This window comes from Vigna angularis, chromosome 11, assembly GCF_016808095.1.
Source record: "Vigna angularis cultivar LongXiaoDou No.4 chromosome 11, ASM1680809v1, whole genome shotgun sequence".
NCBI classification, from domain to species: Eukaryota; Viridiplantae; Streptophyta; class Magnoliopsida; order Fabales; family Fabaceae; genus Vigna; species Vigna angularis.
Genome location: NC_068980.1, coordinates 11,629,113 through 11,655,629, shown reverse-complemented (window position 1 = coordinate 11,655,629; position 26,517 = coordinate 11,629,113). Strand labels below are relative to the sequence as shown.

The following is a 26,517-nucleotide window of genomic DNA, read 5'->3' as shown; positions in this document are numbered from 1 at the left end:
ACAAATAAACTTCACCAAAACAAACCAAGACCTAACCTCCACCTCATTGACAAACACTAACTCTAACCTCAAATCCTCCTCCTCCTCCAGATTCAGAACAAATCCTCCTCCTCCACCAGGTTCAGAACGTCCACTACCCTTGAGAAACACATCTTGTAGAGTTATAGATTCACCACTAATGTTTGCTTCACACGTTCACCACCAAAACAACCACGTTCACCTCTACCTTCCTTTTGTAACATCTGCAATACACAAAAATTGGTTAAACCTACCATTACAAGGTTCATCGCTGCTATATGTAACCTTTTGAAGGTCTTGGAACTGAATACAAGGAGCTTGGAACCAAATACAAGGAGTTGGAATCGAATACAAGGAGTTGGAATTGATTACTCCTTTGCTGGAATTGATTACGATGTGAATCCTTGTGGCCTGAAATCGGATACATGCTCTCTAGAATCAATTCCAGGTACAAGTAGAATCAATTACCTTGCACTGGAATCGATTCCAAGTTCTTCTTCAACCTTCATAATCCTGCAACCTCCATGTTCAAAGTTTTCATCTTCAACCTCTTCACCTTAAACATCAAAACTAAAATCCCAAGGTGCACAAGTTAAAATTTCATGTGTATGGAATGGATGTTATTAACCTTGTTTTGTCTTCAACTAGAAATTGTCTAACTTATATAAAAGAATAACCACACAACAACAACAACACCGAATCATGAACACTCATATCAAAGAAGTCACAACAAGAGTCTCTAGGTTGTACTTCAAAACTTTGGTGAATATTCCAAAGTTTCTCTTTCAACACTCTCGATAGGCAATTCATACTCCAACACCACTCTTTTCACAACCTTATATATGAAGCATGACACTTATTATAAACCAGTAAATGCTACCAACCATACCTACCAAAAAGCGAAAAGTTTTCAAATTAGGCATTGTGCAAATCATAAATCTTGTCCTCTTCTATGTAACCGGAGGAATAATTGTGAGTAAGGAATCCTTGTGCATGCTAAAGAAAATCAACACACAATTCAAATAGCTCAACAACTTGTGATAGGGCAACAAAGACATTTCAAATATTATTATTATAGATTTCCTAATCGATTTATCCTTAGTTGGAATCGGTTACAAGGCTTTCATATGAAGGTTGGAATTGATTCTATCTTAATGTAATTATTTATTTCCACTTTTATGTAAGGTAAAAATGATAATTGTACAAGCATTAATTTAACATTTTTTTTAGGTAACCCTTTCGTAGGTCCCTATTAATGTGGGGTTTTACCAGTTACAACCTCGTCTTTTAAGTTTTGCCAATTTGGTCATTTATATTGAAAAATTAACTCAATTGGGCCGCTACCGTTAAATCAACTTATCGGGATTAAGTTTTTTATGACTGTGAGGGTGACGTGGACATTTTTCTTGAGACATGGAGACGTGGCTTGTAGCATTCATGTTCATCTTCCATTAGCATCATCGCTGCTCACAACCGAGATCACTACAGCGTTACTGCTCCCCTATCGCATCGCCGCCGGGATTCTTCTTCGTCGTCATTGCACAACTTGCAATCAGGAAACAACGAACCCCCGTGACCCACTATGATGGAAGGAAAAGAAACTTGGAATTTTTTTATTGATTGGTTACGTTATTGGCACCGTTCCAAAAACAACACCCCTAAAAATAGCACCAGTGAAACCACTTATTCCAAAGATTACACCAACATCAAGTCCGAAACCCTCAACCCCCAAAATCCCTCCACCAAAACCACCCAAAAAAGCCCCTATTTCGCCACCACCACTGCCATTATTGCCTACCCCAAAAGTATCCCCAACACCTGCGGAAGCACCAACAACGCCAGCACTAGCCAAAAAGGCATCATCACCTGCACACAGAAAGAAAGCGCCAAAACCATCACCTGCACCAACGCCTTCGATTGAAACACCAACCCCAACAGCAGCACCGCAAGATGACATCCCAGAACCTCCTCCTCCTCACAATCTTGATAACCTTTTCTAATTTCAATTTTGTTTTCTATTTCCCAGAACCTCCTCCTCCTCATATTTTGGTTTTGCAATCCATGGGAGTTTCTTGACTGAGAGGATTGAAGAGAGCCAAAACAGTTTCAACTGTTCTCAAATCATTCTCCTGTCCAGACAACTCTTCCCGGTACACAATTTCCCCAAAGGCTTAAAGGATACACAATCCTCGAAAATGACCCCACACTGTACATCTTCACCCAACTCTCCCCCAAAAATATCGCATGTATTATTATGATAATGACCATGAATGACCAAAGTAAACAAATCCCTTCCGATGTCAAATGAAACCACAAATTCAGAATCAGTGTTAAAAGCAGAAGTCATGGTGGCAAGCCAGAATATAGTTCTAGTGATGGCCACAAAACTAGAGACAATACACAAAAAAAGGTTGCAACTTGGCGACATCGATTTCCCTCCAGGAGCCGGAGGCTAACGAATAGACCTCGATCTGATCAACCCTAACGTTGTCAAGAACGACCACCTGGTCGTCTGGGGAAGACGCAATGGAGATTCGGATGATCTTGTAATCGTCGACGAGGGGACTGAACCCGAATCCGACGTAGTTGAAGGTCAAAATGTTTGCGATGGGACCTTGTCTGATTTGACGGGTGGCCGGGTTGAGGATGAATAGGGTGGTGTTGTGGCAGAGGCAGAGGAGGTCGTTGCAGGAGGCGATGATCTTGGCGGTGGAGGAAACGATGTGGGAGAGATGAGATTTGTGGATGAGGTCGTGGTGGAGTCAGATGATGCATGTGGAGAATGATTTAAAATGTTTCTTTTATAAAATGTCACGTAACTGATTATTTAATAAAAAATCATGTATAAGGTATGTGTAAACTACGTCTCAAAAAATTATCCACGTCAATCTCACATCTCATAAAAATCTTAATCCGTAAAATCAATTTAACATACCAGTCCAATTGAATCTAATTTTTAATATAAAGAATTAAATTGAGAAAACTTATAAGATTATAAGGGAATCTAAGTGGAAAACCCACATGAATTTCCGAAGGAGTTTAACTTTTTTTTAAATCGCTTCAAATCAACAAATTGCGAACATTGAAACTCTACGAATCCCTCAACTTGTCGCTTTGCCTTGCTTCAAGAAAACATCGTTTATCTCACAATTCTATTCGGTCGAGTCATTACACTGACATCATGTCTTTACTCTTGATTGTTTCGTAACAATTTAGGTATATTTTAAATTAACTTTTCATGCTCAATAATTAAAAATGAAAATATCTCAATGTTTTTAGAAAAGAAAAATATAAAATTATGAAGAAGGATTACATTACTTTACGAGTTACATTACTTTACGAGTAATTCAATGTACTCACTTTTCATTTTTACAGTATTTAATTATTTTAATAATTTGGTTTAAGAAAAAGTATAAAAACCAGAAACCCTTTTTAAAGAATCATTTGTTTATAATTATTCATTTTGTATAAGTGCTCCTTTGATCTTGATATATGCAATATTGACTTGTGAGCTCCTTCAATGCAGCTTTTGTCCACTCTCTGAAGTAAGCAATAGATAGATTTAAATCTCTCTGCTACTGACTATAGAGTACACAGAAAGGTTGAACTTTTCCAAAACAATGACCAAACTTACTGCAACAGTTTCTGTTCATTGGTCCTTCACACAATTAATGCAATGAAATTTTCTTCATCAATTTTTAATTGTAAAATCAATTTTAAAGCTTAAAAATGTTCTTACAAATAGTTCTTTTATTTTATTTTTCTTTTCGCCATGTATTAAAAAAATATAAATACAATTGACTGATACTGACTTGTATACAGAAAACAAATAAGTGAGACAGAGGCCCCAACAAAGCATTTTATTTCTTATAAGTTTTGGGCCACAGAAGAAAAGTCTTCTCTTTGAGATAGGGACTTTGGCTATGGAGTCTTAAGTTTCTAGACTTTTCCTTAAAGCAGTGTTTCAACGGAAGCTGCCCTTTGCAAATTGTTCATTCAGAATTTCTAACTCTACTGTTCTCCAATAATGTGTCTGTTAGTGTTCAACGTTGTTTCAAAGAAATTGCACCGGCTTCTTCAAGTCTACTGCTTCCTACTTCTATAAATTTTCCCAACCACCACTTCGTGATTTCACTATGAAAGTAACATAATGTATTCTTTTTCCACAACCAACCTCTAAGGTCGCATTTATTATTACTCAATCAATTCTATTTATTTGTGGAATGAAAATCACATAAAGAAGTAACATTTTCCATCCAGATACCGTGATGCATCATGTTCATTCCTGTGTTCACATTTCACTCAATTCAGTTTTTTCATAGGGTGCCAATAACATCGTTGCAAAAGCCTAAGCAATTTACAATCCAGGTTGTTTATTCCTTTGGTTTATCAATCACTGTATATTTATGTAGCTGAAGAGCATAGTTCTTGAGATGTTATAAACATGAAGAACCTAATGTCTTTAATGAGAATCATTTTTCTGTGTTATCATATGCTTCTCTGTCTTTGTGAAATTTCCTTGGCACTTGACTCCATTTCTCAAGACCTGTCTCTAAGTGATGATGTTGATAACACCACCTTGGTTTCGAAAGATGGAACCTTCGAACTTGGATTCTTCACCCCAGGAAATTCCCAGAAACGTTACCTGGGGGTTTGGTACAGGAAAATCCCTATTCAAACTGTGGTTTGGGTTGCAAACAGGCTCAATCCGATCAATGATTCATCTGGCATCTTGAGGATGAACACCAGCAGTGGGAACCTTGTCCTCACACATGATGACAAAGTTGTTTGGACTACAACCTCTTTGAAAAAAGCAGAAAGCCCAGTAGCCCTTCTCTTGGATTCTGGCAATCTTGTGATAAGAGATGAGAAAGATGCAAACATTGAGGCCTACTTGTGGCAGAGCTTTGACTACCCTACTGATACCTTCTTACCAGAAATGAAGTTTGGTTGGGACTTGAGATCTGGTCTCAATAGGAAGATAACAGCTTGGAAGAGTCCTGATGATCCATCTCCCAGTGACTTCTCTTTTGGTATGGTGCTCAACAGCTATCCTGAAGCATACATGGTGAAGGGTAACGAAAAGTTCTACCGAAGTGGACCATGGAATGGCTTGCATTCAAGTGGTTCACCACATGTTAGGGCCAACCCCATTTATGACTTCAGGTTTGTTTTCAACGAAGCTGAAGTTTACTACACATATAGCCTCAAGAACTCCTCTGTGATCTCGAGGTTGGTGCTGAATGCAACAAGCTATGTTCGCAGACGGTATGTCTGGATTGAATCAAAGCAAATATGGGAGGTCTACACTTCAGTGCCACTGGACTTATGTGACAGTTATTCCCTTTGTGGAGCTAATGCAAATTGTGTTATATCAGATTCACCTGTGTGCCAATGTTTGGAAGGGTTCAAACCTAAGTACCCTCAAGCATGGAACTCAATGGATTGGTCTCATGGATGTGTCCGCAATAAGGAATTAAGCTGTGAGAACAAACACAAGGATGAATTTATCAAACTGCCTGAGATGAAAACGCCTGACACTACACATAGTTGGCTAGATCAGACAATTGGGCTAGAGGAATGCAGAGCCAAGTGCTTGGATAACTGTTCTTGTATGGCTTATGCAAGTTCAGATATCAGTGGACAAGGAAGTGGTTGTGCCATGTGGTTTGGTGATCTCATTGATATGAGACAGTTTTCAGATGGAGGCCAGGAAGTATATGTTCGAGTGGATGCTTCAGAATTAGGTAGGAACTAAACTTTGCCACCTTTTAGTCCTTCAACTAAATTTCTTAGCTAGGCTAGATTTTCATCTGGGAATACTTATGCCAACTTCTGTAAATTTGTGATCACATTCAATTAGAACACACCAGTAAGAGCCACAAGAAGGGAAGAGTCTTGGCTGCAGTGACAGTTTCTTTAGCTGTGGCAACAGTTTCTGGTATTCTAGTAATACTTGGCTTGTGTTATAGAAAGAAATCGCGCGCCAATGTGAAAGGTAAAATTCACATTTCTGCTCCTCTTCTCATGAGGGGAAAAACGGTATCTGAATTTCCTAGTAATGTTGTAGTATTGCATTAGATGTATGCACATATTATTTCCCAGCCATGCAGTGATCCACATCAAAAGCCGTAGAAAGTAAACACAGTGTACAGGTTCCACTATTACCAATCTGGTTCACCTTCCTTGGTCAATATTTTCTTGCTAAATGAGAAGTTTGAGGAATTCAATTTGAAATAAGAGGTAAAAAAGACATACGAATGTTGAGAAGTCATGGAATGATTTTTTTTTTCAGAAATGTTTTATGAGGGAGAGATTACATAACATGACTTAAGTCCAATTCGAGATTGATGTCACTTTTAATGTAAAACATTAAGACAATAAATTTATAAATATTTTTTTATATGATTTTCAATTTTGTCATCATATTTATGCTGACCTTTTTCTAAATTTTGTCTGCCTAATATGTTGTGTTCCTAATACTTATGCCAACTTCTGCAAATTAAGTTAAAATTGAAACACTTTTCTGCGCATGCTTTCCTAATTTCTTGCACCCACTTGGAGTTACTAGCTCTCTCATTTCCTTTTTATTTCTTGGCATTTGGGGGGAGAGTGGGGATTAAGTGGGATTACTCAAACTAGGATGTAGAATTTCTTCATTGTATGAAAAGATGAAATTTCATTTCTTTCAAAAATTGAAAGACACTTTCTGAAATGCTTGTCAGTTATCACAATCTAAAACCACCCACTTATACTTTGTCAGAAAGATCAGACTTCAGTATCAAATCATATCAAAACAGTGCAATGGAAGTGGGTGATATGGACCTACCAGTTTTTGACTTGTCAACTATAGCCAAAGCCACTAACAACTTTACACTCAAGAACAAAATTGGAGAAGGTGGATTTGGATCTGTATACAGGGTAATTTGCTTATAGATTATCATGACCTAAAGAATTGGAAGATAGAATGAAATTTTCTATCTCATGATCATTTGAAAATTAAATTTTTCAGGGAACACTAGCAGATGGACTGGAAATTGCTGTGAAGAGACTTTCACAAAGTTCAGGACAAGGATTGACTGAATTCAAGAACGAAGTAAAATTGATTGCAAAACTCCAACACCGCAATCTTGTAAAGCTTCTTGGATGTTGCCTTGAAGAAGAGGAAAAAATGTTGGTTTATGAGTACATGATAAATGGCAGCCTGAACTCATTTATTTTTGGTATGGATCCAAGGAAGGAATTGTATATTTAAGTAGTTCAGATTAATATCATGATAGATTATCCCCTAAACAATTTTCACACTAGAATATCTTTTAACAGCATATAATCAAATTGATTTTGTTGTCTGATGGAAAAATCTGGCAGATCAGGAAAAGAGTGAGTTACTAGACTGGTCAAAGCGCTTCAACATTATATGTGGAATTACCAAGGGCCTTCTCTACCTTCATCAGGATTCCAGGCTAAGGATTATTCATAGAGATCTCAAAGCAAGTAATGTTTTACTTGATAATGAGTTGAACCCCAAAATTTCAGATTTTGGCATGGCTAGAATATTTGGTGGAGATCAGAAAGAAGGAAACACTGGGAGAATAGTTGGTACTTAGTAAGTGAATAAATGTTCTTCCAGTCAAGCTGAATTCATGACATCTACTTTATCCTAGTTAAGAGATTCACTGCATCAGAATAAATGTTAAGAGTTTCCATTCGAGTAACGAATTAACAGTTTTCATGTAAAACATGTTCTGCAGTGGCTACATGGCACCAGAATATGCAACTGATGGGCTATTTTCAGTGAAATCTGATGTTTTCAGCTTTGGAGTTTTATTGATGGAGATTATATCTGGGAAGAGAAGCAGAGGGTATTACAATCAGAACCACACCCAAAATCTCATAGGCCATGTAAGTAATTAGAGACAAATTGCAAACTCACATGCATCAAATAGGCCTGTATCCTTTATGACAAGCAATTTTAATGTCTTTCAGGCATGGGAACTCTGGAAAAAAGGAAGACCACTAGAACTGGTTGATAAAAGCATAGAAAAGTCCATTTTTCAATCACAGATATTGCGTTGCATTCATGTTAGTCTCTTGTGTGTTCAACAGAATCCAGATGATAGGCCTGGAATGTCTAGTGTGCTCTTGATGTTAGTGAGTGAGGTTGAATTGCCTGAGCCAAAGCAACCAGGATTCTTTGGTAAATATTCAGGTGAAGGAGACTCCTCTACAAGCAAGCAGCAACAAAGTTCAACAAACGAAATAACCATTACCTTATTAGAAGCCCGTTGATAATATTTGCTAGTCACATTCATCATCTAACTTGTATAGATACATAACATTTTGTATCATTAGAAATTAACTCTAGGTCATGGACTATATTCACTCTTTCTCTCCCTTCTTCCTTCTGAGTGAAGTTCTCTTCTAAACATACTAATATTGAAAGGGAACACTGAAAGCTTGGTAGCCCTTAATGTGCTGAAAATATGACATCACAGGAAAACAATAAAAAGGTCACAAAAGTAACCAAGAAATCAAATCATGGTTTGTGAGTTCAGTGATACATTTTTGAGTGCTTGAGTGAAACACTTTCCTTGGTGAGGAGTAGTTCTTTGAATTTCTGATTGCATCTTTGCTTGGTTGATTGATCATTCTTAAGGATAACATCTATTGAAGTATATGAGCATCACATTGAGTTTGATTGAATTAAGGCATTTGTACATCTTGATTGACATTTGTATGCTGAGCTGATAAAAGTGATCTCTTATCCTGGAAGAAAAAAAGTTTTGAAAAATGTTAAGTCATTGTAGTCATTATTATGAAAAGCTGAGTTACAATCTGTTTCGCTTGAGGACAAGCAAAGTTCTAAGTTTGGGGTTGTGATAACGGTTGAAAATACCATTATTTGTCATATAATTTTGATACTAAATGCACCCTTTTCTGCTTAGAAACTTGCTTGAAATCATGCTTTTCTATTAAGTTGTGTGAATAAGAGAGTTGAGGTTGAATTTGATGATTTTATTACTAATTCTCCTTATTTTGGTTGAAAATGAGATAATATGGAAAACAGGGATGAAGTGAAAAGGAGATGGAGCTTAGAAAGGACTGGAAGAGCACCAGAAGGGAGGGATGCTCGTAGCTTGGGCGCCCTCTTTGGAGGCTTGAGCGCAGAAGAGTGTCGCTCACTGCCCGGGCGCCCCTTTTTAGGCGCTTGAGTGCCAGAAGCACGAAGCTTGGGCGTCATCTCTGAGGCTTTGGCGTAGAAGAGTGTCGCTCATCGCCCGAGCGACCTTTTTGGGCGCTTGAGCGCCAGATGCACGATGCTTGGGCGTCATCTCTGAGGCTTGGGCGCAGAAGACTGTCACTCACCGCCCGGGCGCCCCTTTTTGGGCGCTTAAGCGCCGGAAGCATGAAGCTTGGGCGTCATCTAGAAGGCTTAAGCGTGAAGGACCACTGCTCACCGCCCGGGCACCCTAAGTGGGGCGCTTGAGCGCCAACGACACGGGCTTAAGCTTTGTTTCTGTTCTGTCTTTGCTCTATTTAAAGAACCTAGATGTTCTAGGTTTTGTATCTCTGGCTGGACCAGCACAACAACACACTCTTCCACTCTCTGAAGGCGGATTTGGATGCGGGAGCATCCATCCTCTACTTTTAGGGTTTTGCTATCTCATGGTTTTCCATTATTCATCTAGTTTCATCATGTCTATGGTGAACTAAACTCTATTTGTTGTTGGGGGATGATGTAACCTTGTGAACTCTCATGTATTTGAATTGATTCTTAATAACACATGCTATTTCATTAATTGTCAGAGTAATTCATATGTGCTTATTACATGCTTTGTTTAACTCATTCATAGCATGATGTATGAATTGCATGAGTGTCGGGAGGTTCCTTACAATTCAGGTTCTTGTTGAATTCTCCCAAGAGTAATACTTCTCAGGGATGAGGGTATGAGTCTTGGTTGTTTTAAAGCTCTTGATCTTCACATCTAATTGCTAGGAATGCTAGGAATTGCATGAACTAGTTATTAGGGACATGCTTATTTCGCCAAGGGATCAGGTTTAAGTGATTTAGTGAGTGACGTTGACATTAATGCATAAATGATAACGGTTGAAAAACCGTTATTTTTATACTTAATTTTGATATTCAAAACAACCTTTATGACTTAGAAACTAGCTTGGAATCATGTTTTTACTTAAGTTTTGGAAATAAGAGAGTTGGATGGGTTTTATGCTTGCTTTTCCTTGTTTTGGCAGGAATTAAGATGAATTAGATGAAAGAAGTTGAAGTAGTAAGGAGTTGGACTCAGGAAAGGAAGTAAAAGTGCACAAAAAAAGAGTCGCAGACACCGCTAAGCGTAACTTTTGTTGCTGAGCGACATTCTGAAGTACCGCAGTCACCGTTGAGGGCCAAAACTTCAGTTGAGCGTCATCTTGAAGAGTCGCACTTACCGCTGAGCGCCAAAAGTGGCGCTGAGCGCCATTTAATTGGGCTTGGGCCTATTTTCTGTAATTTTTAATAAACTATATAAGGGTTTAGTCGACCTAGGGTTGGTATCTTTGGACAGAAAGAGGCGAAATCACACTTTCTTCACCCCTTGGAGACGGATTTTGGATGCGGAAGCTCCTTTCTTCAAATTCTAGGGTTCTATCTTTCATTCTTTCATTGTTTTTCATCTAGTTTCACCATGTCTCTGGTGAACTAAACGTCCATTGTTGTTGAGGAACCGATGTAATCCTTTGAAACTCTCATGTATTGAATTGGTTCTATATTTTATATGCTTTGCTTCATTAATTGTTAGGGTTTTTCCTCTTTACTCTATGCATGCTTTGTTTAACTCATTCAATTGCATGATCATTGATGTTATCTATATGGACACATATAGGTAAATCTAGAATTGGGGAAATTCTCCCGGAAGCAATATTACTTAGACATAGGAATAGGAGGATCGGTTGCCTTTAAGCTTCTATGCGAATGTATGCATGAATAATTGCTAGGGAAACAAGACATTGTAAACAAGTGATTAGGAGTAGGCTTTCTTCACCGACACATCAGGTTTAAGGTAAATTAGAAAGTGACATTAACATTAATGAAGAAAGTTAAATTCATGAATAATAGAGTGGATAGGATAAGTCGGAAACCCCAAAAACATAATCATTCATATTTTATATCAATCTTTTTTGCTTCTTTCAATCCAATTGATCAAAACTTGCATTCATGTTTATTTTCCGCAATTCAAACACAATAATTTCGTTTACAAGTCTAATTTAATCAAGAAATCACATAACTGTCTAGGCTGTGAGTCCTTTGGAAACGATACTTAGTCTTACCATTTTATTATTACTTGATACGATTCGATACACTTGCTGAGTGTTAACAAGTTTTTGGCGTCGTTGCCGGAAACTCGTGGTTTAATTGTTCTATTTGTGTGATTATTGATTAACTTTGACTTGATTTTTTATGTTTTTATCTTTTTGTTTTATCTTTTCTATCTTTTTGTGCTAACAATTGTTTCTAGGGGTTTTGTTTTCTTGTGTATGCAAGATACAATTCGGACTAGGAGCAAGAAAACAACGAAACCTCTTCTTGAAGGATTGGACGAGAGTAGACGGAGAAGGAGAATCCGAACATCTAGAGAATTATTTCCTTCTCCAGAGACACTTCTACAACGTTCACCACAAAGATCTAACCAAAGTATTGAAGAGATGACCGGAGAGAACAATGGTAGACGTACTCTGGCGGATTACACCAATGTTGTTGGCCCTCATCACTTTAATAGCATTGCTAGGCCGAGGGTTAATGCTGCAAACATGGAGGTGAAACCGGCGTTGATACAATTGGTAAAGAGCAACCAATTTAATGGACTATCACATGAAAGTCCATATGAGCATCTAACCACATTCAATGAGATTTGCCACACTGTGAAGATCAATGGTGTGTCAGATGACGCTATAAAGCTTAGTTTGTTTCCTTTCTCATTGGGAGGCAATGCAAAGCTATGGTTGAATTCGTTCCCGAAGGATAGCTTTACTGAATGGGAAGCCGTGGTTTCAAAGTTTCTAAACAAGTACTTTCCACAGTCCAAAATCAACAAAGGGAAGCAAGAAATTTCTTCTTTTAGACAAGGCATGAAGGAGACACTAGGTCAAGCATGGGATAGATACAAGAGCTTGTTGAGAAAGACGCCCACTCATGGCTTTGACGAAGCAACAATAGTCATTCTATTCCTTGGAGGTCTTGGTTCACAAACCAAATTAATGCTAGATGCCACAGTTGGAGGTAATATTAAATGCAAGACTCCAGAGAAAGATTTTGAATTGATAGACAACATGGCTACTAATGACAACGAGATGCATAGTGAAAGAGGAACTCCATTTCAACAGTTGCAATCTCAAGATGCCTTGCTTGCACAAAATAAAATCATAACTCAACAGTTGAAGAATTTGACAAAGGCACTCGGTCAGTTGCTAAAGGAGTTGAAGAACATTTCACAGGTTAAACAACAACCCTATGAATTGTGTGGTGGTGACCATATCAATGGTCAATGTGCTTTTCCAGTGGAGGCCCTAGAAGATGTCAATTTTATGACCAATCAATTTCAAAATCAATTCAAATACTGCCAAGAAAACTTCAACCAAGGGTGGAAACCTCACCCAAGCATGGGTCAAGGTCAAAATGGACAAGCAGGACAAGTTAATAGACCACAACAGCAACCATCACTATGGCAACAAGTATCTACACTAAATGACAGATCAACAAAGCTTGAAGAAACTCTTCAACAATTTATTCAGGTGACTATCTCCAATCACAAGAGCACTGAAGCTGCAATTAGAAATCTGGAGATCCAGGTTGGCCAAATGGCTAAGAAGTTGAAGGATATGCCTGACAGGAGTTTTGGGGCTAGTATTGAGGTTAACCCTAAGGAAGAGTGTAAAGCTATTGTGAGTATATGTGATGAGAGGGTGGATGAAAAAGAGAGAGTTGAGTTAGAAAAGAGAGACGAAAAAGAAGAGAGAAAAGGTGAGAATGAGAAAAAAGAGAAAGAAAAGAAGAGAGGAGTGAAAAATTGTGAGAAAAGTGAGAGTTCTTCCTTATCCTAAGGGGAGTGAAAAATTTGATAAAGAGAGACAATATAAGCATTTTAAAGAGATCTTCAAGCAATTGGAGATTAAGATACCTTTGACTGAAGCACTGCAACAAATTCATGCTTATGCAAAACACATGAAGCAAATCCTCGCAAAGAAGAGATATCTAAAGGAAGAAACTAGTGATAAACAGGGAGAATGCAGAGCTATTTTGGAGAAACCGCTTCCTCCAAAAGTGAAAGATCCAGGAAGTTTTACTATTGCTTACATCATTGAAAGTGTGTGGAGGGTACACGACTTCAAGAAAAGAAGTCGTCAACCCCTTACAATTTTAATTATTTTTTTTTAATTAATTTAAATAGTTTATACTTAATATTTTTATTAATTTAAATAGTTTATAATGAAAAAAAATGTTATTAATTAATTATAATTTGTAAAAAAAATATACTATAATAATAAAAATTAAAAAAAATAGAAAATTTGTTTTTTTGTATTTTTAATTAGATAATTACAATAATTATAGTTATAAATTATTTAATTGAAATTATTTGTAAGAAATTTAATTTAATTACAAAAATAATTAAAATTGTGAATTTTATTTATTTAATAATATTAAAAAACTTTAATTGTTAATTAGATATAATTTTAATTATTTTAAATACATTTAAAAACGTCTTTTACAAATTATAAATTATTTTAATTAATAAAAGAAATTAAAAATTTTAAAATGTAAAGATGTGTGGAGGATGCACGACTTCTCTTATTAAAGTCGTCAAGATCCTACGACTTCAATTTTTTTTGTATTTTTTTTTATGAAAAAAGACGTGGTAATCGATTACAACACTAGTAATCAATTTGTAATCAATTACCATGCCTTAAAGTCGTTTTTGGGGTGCACAACTTCACCTCTGACCACGGTGTCAGGGCGAATTCGTGTAGGGAAGCACGACTTCTTCATTTGAAGTCATCCCACAACTTGCCTATTTTCGTAATTTGAAATTTTTTTGCTTATATCAGTAATTTACACTGCAAATTTGCCTAATTTGGTAAAAAAACCCAGTACTTTAACTTCCTAAATCTAAAGTCAAGTCAGCTTCAAATTTATGGCCACGATATCAATGCATGAGATTTCGAATTGCATTTGTGGCCCAACCCTTACTAACGAATGGGAACATTGCAAGCTTATGTCAGCTCATACTAACGAATGGGAACATTGCAAGCTTATGTCAGCTCATGTGGCCTATATTTTTCATTAAAAGCACTAATACTCCGACAAAATTTGCTTAGTCTCCGGATGAGGATATGCCGTGAAATTTAGTTGTCGTCTTCTCTAACTATAACAGATGACGAGGCAATAGAACTTTCAGAACTGGTGCATTGGAAGATATCGCAATGATATCCCCATCTTGGATGGTATGATAGATATGAGAACCATCAATATATATCACTCCTTTTCTACAGGTCCATGTAGCAACTAATGTTTGATCATCTTTGATCAATCCACGCATAAGATCTGAGGCTTCCCCGGTTGAAATAGGCTCCCTTATCATGTACTGGAGATCCCGAGATAAAATTGGCATTGGAAATCCACCTGCTGAATGCATTGCAGCAGTTGAACCAGCAGCTGTTGAAACACGTAGACCACTTGATCTACAGTTAACGAGAGGGGAACATGGCTTGTTACCCTCTTTGATTCTACAAAAATATATGCTTAGTTGGCTTCATTACAGAAAATAAAACCTCTGAGACGAAATTAAGAAAATGTGAGTTGAGTTTTAATTTCTCACTGGAATGATCGTGTACCTGAATGAGAACCTGGAAACCGAGGCAGGACATGGATGTGCAACTAAGATATCATTGAGAGCATAAGTTGACAAGTGCAGTGCGTTAACAGATATCATGGTCCTTCTTAATTCGGAAGGAAGAAATTGACCTTCAAGTATAGCATCTAAAACCTGAAAAAGATTTTAAAAACTGGATAGATGAAATATTATATTGAAACCAACAAAATTTAAAGAAAATCATTTCTAATTCCTAATCTGTATATTACACTTTGTCCCGCTTTTTCACCTTTCAATTGCCTATACAAGACGGAGAATCTTTAGCTTAGATTTCAAGTCGAGAGAATATCCCTTAATTTGTCCCATTTTTTTTTTCACAAGAAATAAGCATTTGAAGCTGAACATTTATCCAAAAGTTGAAGTCAAAAAATATAGAGTAACATTATTAACAAGAAAACTTTAGGTTAAATGACCAATTTCATCCTTGAATATAAGACGTTGACAAATTAGTTCTTGAAAGAATATAAAAGTTTAATCTCTAAATGTGTAAAATATACAAATTGGTCTCTCAATATTATAATTTAATAACAAAACAATTTATGATTTAGTATCAAATTGATCCTCAAAATTATATTTTAATGACAATATTCTCACAACTTAAAAGTAGAAGATAATTTACATATTTGGGGACTAAATTAGATTTTTTTTCCTTTTTACAAAGATTAAATTTGCAACGCGTCACATGTTCAATAACCAAATTGGTGATATACCAAAACTTTAATATGGGGAAGGAAACAACAAATTGTTATGCTTAAGATAGACAAATTAGATATTTAGGAACTTTTTTTCTATGAATGGACTCCCTTTCAAAAGATATTTGCCACTTGTGCTGCAGGCTTTCAGCTCATCAACTTATGGACTACAATGGTAACAAAATTACAGGTTTTGTCATAAAATTGAAACCTGCACCAAACTGTACTTACAAAGGAGGGAATGGACGTTGAACAGACATCACCGCAAGCTTGTCTCATTTCTCACTGTTAGGATATTTATCTTAATTTATCATGATTATATTGTGTTAAAGATTATACTATTTATCATGATTATATTATGTCTAGGATTACCCTATTTATCATGATTATATTGTGTCTAGGGTTACTCTATTTATCATTTATCATGTACTTTTGTATCAATTTATTCTTATAAATAGAAGATTGTGAGAGGGATCAATTAAGCCATCTAGAATTATTTTACAGTTTAATTCTCCAAGTCTCATAATTGATTAGAGGTACATTCTGAACCCCAAATCAATCCTATCTCTACTCAATGTTAAACCAGCTTTGAGCTGGTTAGTCACATCAGAGTATAATGATTAAAATGGTTTCAAAGGAGTAATTATTGGTTCATGATTGTGATAATTAACAACAATGTCAAAAAAAAAATTGAATATTTCAAGTTACTGAATTATAAAACTTCATTCTACACATGCTTCCTGCTAAACCTCAAGGAGTAGCAAGCTTACTTGATAATCTTTCCTATATGGGTAGACAAGAGCTAAGCTTACTTGTTCAAAGTTTTCAACACTAGCAGCACAAAGATGGCCTGTGCTTCTGGTAGCATCAAATTCACTGCTGCATTGCTCCACCTATTGCAAATGGAATTTGATTAAATAACCTATAGTGTGCTTCTTTATTTTCATAATCAAAGGATGATCAAATGAAATATATATACATAGACGCTATATCAATAGCAAAGCCAAAACTATATTTATATATACCTCATCAATACGTGTAGGGTCAGAATTCACTCCAAGAACAGGAATTTTGTCATCCAATGAATGGCTAGCCTGTAAAAGAGTTCCATCACCACCAATTGTGACAACTAGATCCACATCATTGATGGGTGGCAACAAATTGTTACGCAATACAGCTTTCCATTCAACTGACTTTTTTTGCAGAATAGCTTGACAAAAGTTTATTGCATCATGGTGTACCTTACGCCTATTCTCCAAGAACTGTATAATCTGCAATTTTCCTAACAATTCAAATTTTAAATTGCTCTATAAACATCTACAATCATGCCAAAAATACATGTCAAAAATATATGGAAAAAATCCTCAAAGCACTCCATATTAAATAAGGATGTAAGACATCATATCAAATGCATCAATATTGCAATTTGATTTGTTTAACGTATCAAATAATACTTATGTTAGTATTTTGAAGTTGTGAAAGGAATAATTGATCGGTTAGAGAATATGTAAAGATAGTGAAATGTAGAGAAAATGTGGAGATAGTAAAATGTGGAAGTAGTAGTTGGAAGAAGTCTTGTAGTTGTCTTAGTTGTTATAGATGTTATAGATGTCTTACCTCAAATGGCAGAGAACATGGGTATTTATAGACCCGTAGATTATTCTAGAACATGCTAGGCACAACATATGTGGAATGTCCTAGATTTTTACCTATGTAAAATGTTCTTGATTTTTTTCTTCTTATCTTCGGCTTTTCTACAATATTCTAGAACTTTTATTATATTTTAATACTTCTATCTTAAGATTTTCTATATTCTTCTAGAATTTGCATTACACTTTAATACTCCTCTTAATGCAAATTCGATAACTCTAAGCATAGCATGTAGTACTTCAAATCTTGGTCGTGGTAACACCTTCATAAAAATATCTGCAATTTGATCTTCTATTGGGCAGTACTCGAGTCGAATTTACTTAGTTGTCTCTTCATCTTGAATGAAGTAATATTTAATGGTTGTGTTTTGTTCTTTGATGATGGACTAGATTTTTTGTTATTGCTATTATCAATTTGTTATCACAATAGATAATAGTTGTCCATCTCATGGTTCACCCATTTCTTAAAGTATTCTTCATAGCCATATTGCTTTACTCGTGGTTTCAGCAACTGCTACATACTCTGCTTCTATTGTTGATTGTGCCACAGTTACTTGCTTCTTTGATGCCCATAAAATACCTGATCGAGAAAGCATACCCTGACATACTCTTCATGTCATCCATTGATCCTGCCTAATCACTATCTATGTAGCCAATGATCCTTGAGTTAGTCATGGTTTTGTACCATATACCAAACTCCTTTGTGTCTTGTAGATATCTTAAAATTTTGTTTCCTACTCCATAATGAATCTAACTTGGCTTTTGCATGAATCTTGATATAAGAGACTTCCAATCAAACTCCTCTAGCGTGATGCATCTGCCTCTTGTGCTCCATCATTATTTTGTAGCTTCTTGTTTACCACCAATGGAGTAGCAACAGGTTTACAATCATTCATCTTGAACTTCTTTAGTAGAGCTTCAATATATTTCTTTTAAGTGATAAATATACCTTCTTCTTTTTTGTTTCACCTCTATTCTAAGGAAATAGTTCATCAAGCCAAGGTCGGTCATCTCAAATGTCTTCATCATGTCTTCTTTAAATTCTTTGATCATTTTCATATTGTTTCCTGTATAGATAAGATCATCGACATATAAGGAGACAATGAGATGATACTGACCTTGTGTCTTAATATTAGTGTTGGCTCACTCTTGGTCCTCCTTAATCCTTGATCGATGAAGTATTGATCAATTTTGCTATACCATGCTCGAGGAGCTTGCTTTAGGCCGTATAAGGCTTTTTTTAGTCTTAGTACTTTGCCTTCATTACCTTTGTTGATGAAGCCTTGTGGTTGCTCAAATAAATCTCTTCTTCGAGCACTCCATTTAAAAAGGCTAATTTGACATCCAATTGATAAATGTTCCTTAATTGTATTTAAGCGAGCAACTGGAGCAAATGTCTCATCATAGTCGATTCCTGGATGTTGTGAGTAGCCTTTACTGACCAATCTTGCCTTGTGCTGTCGTATAGTTCCATCAAGATTAAGCTTTGTTTTATATATCCATTTCACTCCAATGATGCCTTTTCCATGAGAGCAATTTACAAGCTCCCAAGTGTTATTCTTCCCAATAATTTTAATCTCTTCTTCCATAGCCTTGACCCATACTTCTTGCTTTGATGCTTCCTCATAACAATTAGGCTCAATCATGGCCATATTGCATGTTTTGTATATGTGTACCAAAGATCTTATTTGTCTTGAACTGGATTCAGGTGAAGAATCTTGTTGTTGTGGAGGTGGAGAAAGCGCACCTAAATTTTCTACCTCTTCTTCAGATTGTTGCACTAGAACTAAAATGTTGCTTTTAACAACTTTTTCTTCTTCCCAATTCCAAGAAGCATTTTCATCAACTTCAACATCTCGACTCATGATGAGCTTTTTCTTTTGTAGGTCGTACATTCAATAGCCTTTTGACTGTGTGCTATATCCCAAGAATATTCCTCGTATAGTCTTCTCTTCAAGTTTGTGCCTTCTATGATCAGGAACACGTATGTAGCAGATAGACCCAAATACTCATAGGTGTTTAGCTTATGGTTTTCTTCCACTCCAAGCTTCAAAACGAGTCTTGTCTTGGACTGCCTTAGTTGGACATCTGTTTAGAATGTAAACTGCAGTGTAGACTGCTTCAGCCCAAAAAGTGCTAGGCATACTTTTTCTCTTTTAACATTAATCTAGCCATCTCCATGACTGTGCGATTCTTTCTCTCTGACAAACCACTTTGTTGTGGAGTATATGCGACTGTAAGTTGTTGCTCTATGCCTTCATCTTTGCAGAATTTGTCAAACTCACAAGATGTGTAGTTCTTGCCATGATCACTTCTGAGTACTTTTATCTGTTTTCCACTTTGTTTCTCGACACAAGCCTTGAATTTCTTGAATACTCTGAAGACTTCTGACTTTGCCTTTAAGAAATTGATAGGATATAGGGTGATAGGATATAATGGGTTTAGGATAGAAGGAAGAGGAAATGAGAGGACAATTAAGAGGGAAGAGTTGTTTGACAGTTAGTTAGTTAGTGGGAAGGGGAAGAGAGACTTTATAAATAGGGTGTGTGTTTTGTACTAGGAGGATTATTCATTTTTGTATTCATTTGGGTATAGATTGGATTTTTGTTCTAATGGAGGGAGAATTTGGCTCCCTTAGAGGTGTGGGTGTATTGTACAGTTGAGAGGAATACAATACATATTCTTTCTTTGTTATTTTGTGTTCTTGCTTGGGTGTGTGCGTGTGGCGTTTTCTATAGGTTTCATATCCAGAAACCTAACAAATTGGTCTGACCTACCGGATCTCCTAAGGAAAGGAGTGCAGGACAAAGGAAGAGGTGGAAGCATGGAAGGAAGAGACAATACCTGGGAGAAGTCGACCAGTGAAAGGGAAATGAGGATGGCAGAATTTAGAAGAAATTGCCAAGAATTGAAAGAAATGATATTGGAAGACCAAAATCAAGAAAGGGACTCAAAGAAGGGAGAAATCTCTTGACAGAGCAAGAAAGGGAGAGAAAGGGGAATTTTTGCAAGACAACAAGAAAGGAAAGAAAGAAGTAAAGAAGGGTAGGGATGTTGTGAAAGACAGTCTGCAAAACATCAAGAAAGCCAAGAAATTCTTTGAAGAAGGAGAGTACTTGGCTAATGACGAAGAGAAAAAGGAAGAAAGACTTCCACAGAGTAGTGCAAGATGGAGAAGAACTACCCAAGAAATAAAAGAAATGATGCAGGATATCAAGATTCAGATAAGGTGATGGCAACTCTTTTAGGACTTTCCATCCAAAGAAGTAACAACTTAAACTAAGACTAAAGAAAGGGAACTGGAATAAGGATTTCTAAAAGTTTTTTCCTTATCTAAGTCTTAGATGGATTCTCTTTAACTAAATCCATTTACATTGTTTTGTAGGACATTAATAAAGACTGGGAAGTATGTCTACACAATCTAGGAAGTTTGCCAAGCAAGAGAACACAAAGGAGGCAAAAAAGAATGCATTTTGCAGCCAGCCTTATAGCTTCCCTTCTTTGAAGCACATTTTCAACATTTTCCACGTGAAACACAATCCCAGCCGTGTAGCTTCTTCACTTGAGCACGTTTTAAATATGTTTTTCCTGAAACATGCACCCAACCTATGTAGCTTCATGCACGTTGTAGCTTGCTAGCCATGCTTCTCTTACTCTATAAAAGAGAGCTTCTCCTTCTTGTAAAAATAACTTAAATTGATATAGTGATATGCTGCTGAATTGAATACAGCCACTACTTCTTCGAGTTCAACCTTAGAGATGCTTTAGCTTGTTTTCCTCTAGCTCCCTTCTCCGCTGGAAGGCTATCTGAGTTAGAAACTCTCCACACACACACATCCAAACACAGTGAACCATTTTCACAAACACCTTGCATGCGTCATTCATCTTCAACCAAATCTTCATTCCGCTGCCAATTCTAGATCAAGGAGCCGCTCAAGTCTTGAAGATTGGAGCTGCTTCTATCATAAGGGCCTTAGCAAGAAGTGAGGAATCTGCCAGGAAAGGAAAGAAAGAGGGAAAAATGGGGAGGGATGTTGTGAAAGGTAGTCTGCGAGACATCAAGAAAGTAAGGAAACCGTCATATGGAGGAGAAAATTCAACCGATGGGGAGATGACAAGAGAAACAGACAACGACGCAGAGGAAGGGGTTCTCAAAAACTGTGATGGAGATATTGTTGGTGTTGCTGCTCAGGAAGTGGCAAAAGCTATTGTTTCTGGGAAGGAAAAGGAAAGAGATATCAGTGCAGAAGACAAAAGCTGTGATGGAGACATTGTTGAAAAAGAAAGAGATATTAGTGCAGAAGACAAAAACTGTGATGGAGACATTGTTGGTGTTGCTGCCAAGGAAGTGGCAACAACTGCTGTTTCTAGGGGAGATAGTGGGGTAGGTTGTGATGTGTATGTCAAAACAATGAAGAAGGGTGAAGACAAAGGGAAGAAAGCAGAATATGGTGGGAACAAGGTGACTATTATGGCTGGAAATAATGTAGAAGATGCGGCTGTTTTGAGTGGGGAAAAGATATGGTTGTCACAAACATATAAAACACGAGAAGACCAATGGCAGGGATATTTCTTTGTCGAGCAGCAATTTAACATTAAGAGGAAACGATTAGCTCAACATGATGATGATGAAGAAATTGGATGGTCAGATTAACAAGTTCTTTCCTTCTTAGCTTCTAGGATGAAAAAATCTGGGCAAGGAGAGGGCTTAGCTACTGCTGCTGCTAAAAAAATACAAAAAAAGTTTTGGGGTTGGAAGAAGAGAAAAGAATTCTTGATCATTCATCAGAAAATTGTTAAAATCCAGGCCCATGTAAGTGGTCACCAGGTCAGAAGGCAGTATAGAACAATCATATAGTCCATGGGAATTCTGGAAAAGAAGCAACTCTTAAAGGAGTCAACAATTCTTTCATATAGACCACTACCCAAGCCTCTAGACCTGAATTGAAGGGAGTTAGCCAGTGGGTTCCCTTCATATGATAACATGATGATGAAGAGGAGCCATGAGATCAAGCTTCCCGGTTCCAACCTTGAGGACAAGGTTGTTCTGTAGAGGGGTGTAATGATAAGATATAGGGTGATAAGATATAATGGGTTTAGGATAGAAGGAAGAGGAAATGAGAGGACAATTAGGAGGGAAGAGTTGTTTGACAGTTAGTTAGTTAGTGGGAAGGGGAAGAAAGACTTTATAGATAGGGTGTGTGTTTTGTACAGGAGGGATTATTCATTTTTGTATTCATTTGGGTATAGACTGGATTTTTGTTCCATTGGAGGGAAAATTTGGCTCCCTTAAAGGTATGAGTGTATTGTACAGTTGAGAGGAATACAATACACATTCTTTCTTTGTTAAAAAAAAAAACAAAAAATGATTAATCCCCCTTGTAAGAACACTCCCCCTATTTATAAAGTCTTTCTTCCCCTTCCCACTAACTAACTAACTGTCAAACAACTTTTCCCTCCTAACTGCCCTCTCATTTCCTCTTCCTTCTATCCTAAACCCATTATATCCTATCAGAAATAGACCCATGTCATTCTAGAAAAGTCATCAATGAAAAGGATGAAATACTTGTTGTTGTGATGTGAAGGTGTCATCATCGGTCCACAAACATTGGTATGAATCAACTCCAATAAGTCTTTTGTTCTCCATGTTTTGTCTGTCAAGAATGGTAATCAGTGTTGTTTGCCAAGGAGACATCCTTCACATGATTCATTATTCTCCTTCAAGCATGGAAGATCTTTCATCATGTTTTTCTAATATAGAAGCTTTAAGGCATGTGTATTGAAGTGGCCAAATCTCCTATGCCAAAGCCATAAGTCCTCAACTTCTACCTTCATGGCATATTACTTCTAGGTTTGACGCTTATAGGAAAGCTTCTATTTCTCTTCTCCATTTTTACTAGGCCAATTTCTATCATTTTACTGTCATAAATTTTGCATGTATCTTTCTCAAAATGAAGAGAATATCCATTCTCCATCATTTGGCCAATACTTAATAGATTCTCTTCAAGATTGGGAACTAGTAAAACATCCTTGATGAATTTTGTACCTTTCTTTGTCTCTACCATGACAGTTCCTTTGCCTTAAGACTCCATTGTGGCATCATTTCCCAGCCAAACTTTGACCTTGACACATTTATCAATGTCTTTGAAGATGCTTTGATCTTTCACCATGTGACTACTGCATCCACTATCCAAGTACCAACTTCCTTCTCCACTAGGAGATTCTTGATTGGCGTAGAATAAGAGTTTCTCCTGATTATGTTCTTTCGCAAAGTTTGCTTGATGCTTATTTTTATTACGACAATACTCCTCTACATGACCAAATTTCTTGCAGTACTGACATTGAGGTTTTCCATGATGCCAACAATCTTTTTCCAAGTGCCTTGTCTTGTTACAGATGCCACATGGAGAATATTTTTCTTGACGAGTCATAAAGAAGCTTCTAAAATTTTCTTTATTTCTAGAAATTTCTCCTCTACTTTTATTTCCTTCATATTCTTTATTTTGAGACCGTAATTTTAGTTTTGATTGAAAGAAATTTTCGACCGAGTCTTCTTCATGCCTTTTTAATCTTTATTCACTGGCTTCAAGAGAGTCCATTAGTTGTGGTACTGAGAATGTAGCCAAATCTTTTTTTATTCAATCACAGTTGCGATTGCATCATACTTTTGGGGAATAGAAATTAAAAAATTTTCAATGATTTTCTTGTCAAGAATATTTTTCCCAAAGGCTCTCATCGGACTAACTATTTCTTTTATTCTAGAATAGTAGTCTTTAATGGTCTCAGATTCTTTCATTCTTATTAATTCAAACTCTTGTCTTAGAGAATGAAGTTTAACATTACATACCTCATCACTTCCTTGAAACTCCTCTTGTATTATGATCCAAGCTTGCTTTGCACATGTGGCACCAATTATTCTTGGAAAATTGTGTCATCAACTGCTTGTTGAAGAGCAAATAAAGCCCTTGAATCCTTCTGCTTGTTTTCCTTCAACTCCTTCCTCTGAGTTGTAGCAAGAGTGGAAATGTCTTCTGGAATAGTGAATCCCTCTTCTCTGATGTCCCATAAATCTTAAGAGCGAAAGAATGTCTTCATTTTGACACTCCAAATATCATAATTTTCTCCTATGAAAATAGGTACTAGAATTGATGATGTTTGATTGATAGTAGAAATGGGTTAAGAAAATATTTTGCAGGTAGTACAAATTGAGTTCTAGTTTTGTTTGAGGCAGTTGAAAATTTTATCTATGCCTAGTAGATGACCGAACGTAGCTCTAATACCATTGTTAATATTTTGAGGTTGTGAAAGGAATAGTTGATGGGATAGCAAAAATGTAGAGATAGTGGAATGTAGAGAAAATGTGGAGATAGTAGGATGTGAAAGTAGTAGATGGAAGAAGTGTTGAAATTGTCTTAGTTGTGGTAAATGTTGTCTTACCTCAAATGGTAGAAGAGATGGGTATTTATAGACTCATAGATTATTCTAGAACATGTTAGGCACAACTTATGTGGAATGTCCTAGATTTTTACCTATGTAGAATGTTCTTGCTTTTTTTCTTCTTATCTAAGGCTTTTTTACAATATTCCAGAACTTTTATTACATTTTAATACTTTTATCTTAGGTTTTTCTATAGTCTTCTAGAATTTGCATTACACTTCAATAACTTATCTATATCCAATACTCTAATATGCTTATCGATGAAAAACTCAATCTTTGAAGCACTTTCATTATGACAATAATTTATAATTTTTTATTTTGGCAATATCTAAGAAATGTCATGTTTGGGCCACATAATTGAAATTATATATTTATTATGTTTTATGAATTGTTATACGTTTTAAATTATGTATACATCCTGTTATTTCCAAAATAACCACGACAAACACATATCATATCAGATACGTGTCACCTATTTGTGTATCATACCATCAAACACACACATATATATAAGGGCTGACTTATTAGATACTTCGTCAGTAATGAAAGCACGGCTTATTGGTATCTTATCCCTTCTTCATTATATAGGGTGAACAGTGTACGAGGTGAGAACTCTTGTCATTGTAAAAAAGGTGGACTATAAATCTGGGTCATAGAGCCATACAAGAATAGTTAAGATTAAAAGCTAATGCTTACATGATCAAAATATGAACTTATATTCTACGTTTGTAGTTCTAGTTTTTCTCAATAAGAAGAATCTTATTATTAAATGGTCAAAATTAACTCTTCTGACAAAAGCTCGCACCTAATACATTTCACACACAAAAACAGCTATTTTTATTGTTCTAATTCATTGATAAGAAATTAAATTACCAGTATTACGCCAATACTTTACCTACAAGATGAAGGACGTATAAAGAAGCGTTGGTCATTCAACTAAAGCTTTTTCTAGGTTAAAATGAAAGTGGGCAGCAGGGAAATGGCATTGTAGCAGGAATGTAGAAAAAAATGTAGGACCTTTTTTATTTCCCATCTACCCATTTTAGAATACAAGTTTCCAACCAAGCACAAACAAGCAAACCCCAAATTAACATTTCATCAAGCAGTATGCGTGCATATTGGAAAGTGTGGAACAAACCCTTCACCTATTGTTTCCTAAATGAATCTTCAAACAAGCAAACAAAACCATCACGGGGAATTATACAAACATGTGAAAGAGGTGATGAAACGAAAAGGGAAGATGGTGGGTGGAGGCAATGTTACCTGAGGGGGGGTGTGGGGAGGTGGTGAAGATACACTGAAGGGCTTTAGCAGCAGTAATAGCCTCATCTTCTTCATCACCATTTGTTTTTGCTTTTAGCTCTCTCAATTCTCCTTAAAAGCTTGCAATTGCAGGGCCACACCACACGACACAAGCACAATACCTTTTCTTCGCCTCGGTTGTTCTTTCTAAATTAATGTAATTTTTATTACCTGTTATTAAGGCTTAACATCTTCTCTCACATTACTTTTCATTTTTATTTTTCTTATTTTAGTAGTTCATGTTTTTTTTTCAATCTAAGACTATACTTTCCAGGCTTAAGTGATTTTTACTTCTAATTTCGTACTGTTCATTTTGTATAATTCTTAAATAAAAAAATTAATTTTTAGGATATATTGATGTTTTTATAGGAAGAAAAGTTCATATTTCTAAAATTTAATTTGTAAGGTTTCCTTTAGATAAATTTATCAAATTTACTCGTGAAGAAAAATTTCTTCTTCAATCATTTAGCATGAAACACAAAGAAAATGAATCAA

The 26,517-nt window shown here is 36.2% G+C and overlaps 2 protein-coding genes across 5 annotated transcripts; one reads left to right on the top strand and one right to left on the bottom strand.

The window, feature by feature from the left end:
• Window positions 1-3,913: 3,913 nt before the first annotated feature.
• On the top strand, window positions 3,914-9,818 carry LOC108333876 (G-type lectin S-receptor-like serine/threonine-protein kinase At4g27290). Of its 2 annotated transcripts, XM_052871045.1 has the most exons (8): window positions 3,914-5,765; window positions 5,882-6,016; window positions 6,782-6,939; window positions 7,031-7,241; window positions 7,387-7,624; window positions 7,770-7,920; window positions 8,005-8,043; window positions 8,125-9,818. In XM_052871045.1, exons 1-8 carry the CDS (start codon window positions 4,463-4,465, stop codon window positions 8,305-8,307), a joined length of 2,418 nt encoding a protein of 805 aa, XP_052727005.1. In that variant the 5' UTR covers window positions 3,914-4,462; the 3' UTR covers window positions 8,308-9,818. The 2 variants fall into 2 exon arrangements, with proteins under 2 accessions (XP_052727005.1, XP_017424841.1); XM_017569352.2 differs by having other exon boundaries at window positions 3,916-5,765; window positions 8,005-9,818.
• Window positions 9,819-14,084: 4,266 nt separating this feature from the next.
• Window positions 14,085-26,199, bottom strand: LOC108333175 (probable NADH kinase). 3 transcript variants are annotated; one of them, XM_017568540.2, is made up of 6 exons: window positions 25,984-26,199; window positions 16,876-16,905; window positions 16,660-16,728; window positions 16,447-16,527; window positions 14,905-15,056; window positions 14,085-14,796 (listed from the first exon to the last, which is right to left on the bottom strand). In XM_017568540.2, exons 1-6 carry the CDS (start codon window positions 26,062-26,064, stop codon window positions 14,436-14,438), a joined length of 774 nt encoding a protein of 257 aa, XP_017424029.1. In that variant the 5' UTR covers window positions 26,065-26,199; the 3' UTR covers window positions 14,085-14,435. The 3 variants fall into 3 exon arrangements, with proteins under 3 accessions (XP_017424029.1, XP_017424030.1, XP_017424028.1); XM_017568541.2 differs by lacking the exon at window positions 16,876-16,905 and having other exon boundaries at window positions 25,984-26,198; XM_017568539.2 differs by having other exon boundaries at window positions 16,660-16,905; window positions 25,984-26,197.
• Window positions 26,200-26,517: the final 318 nt, after the last annotated feature.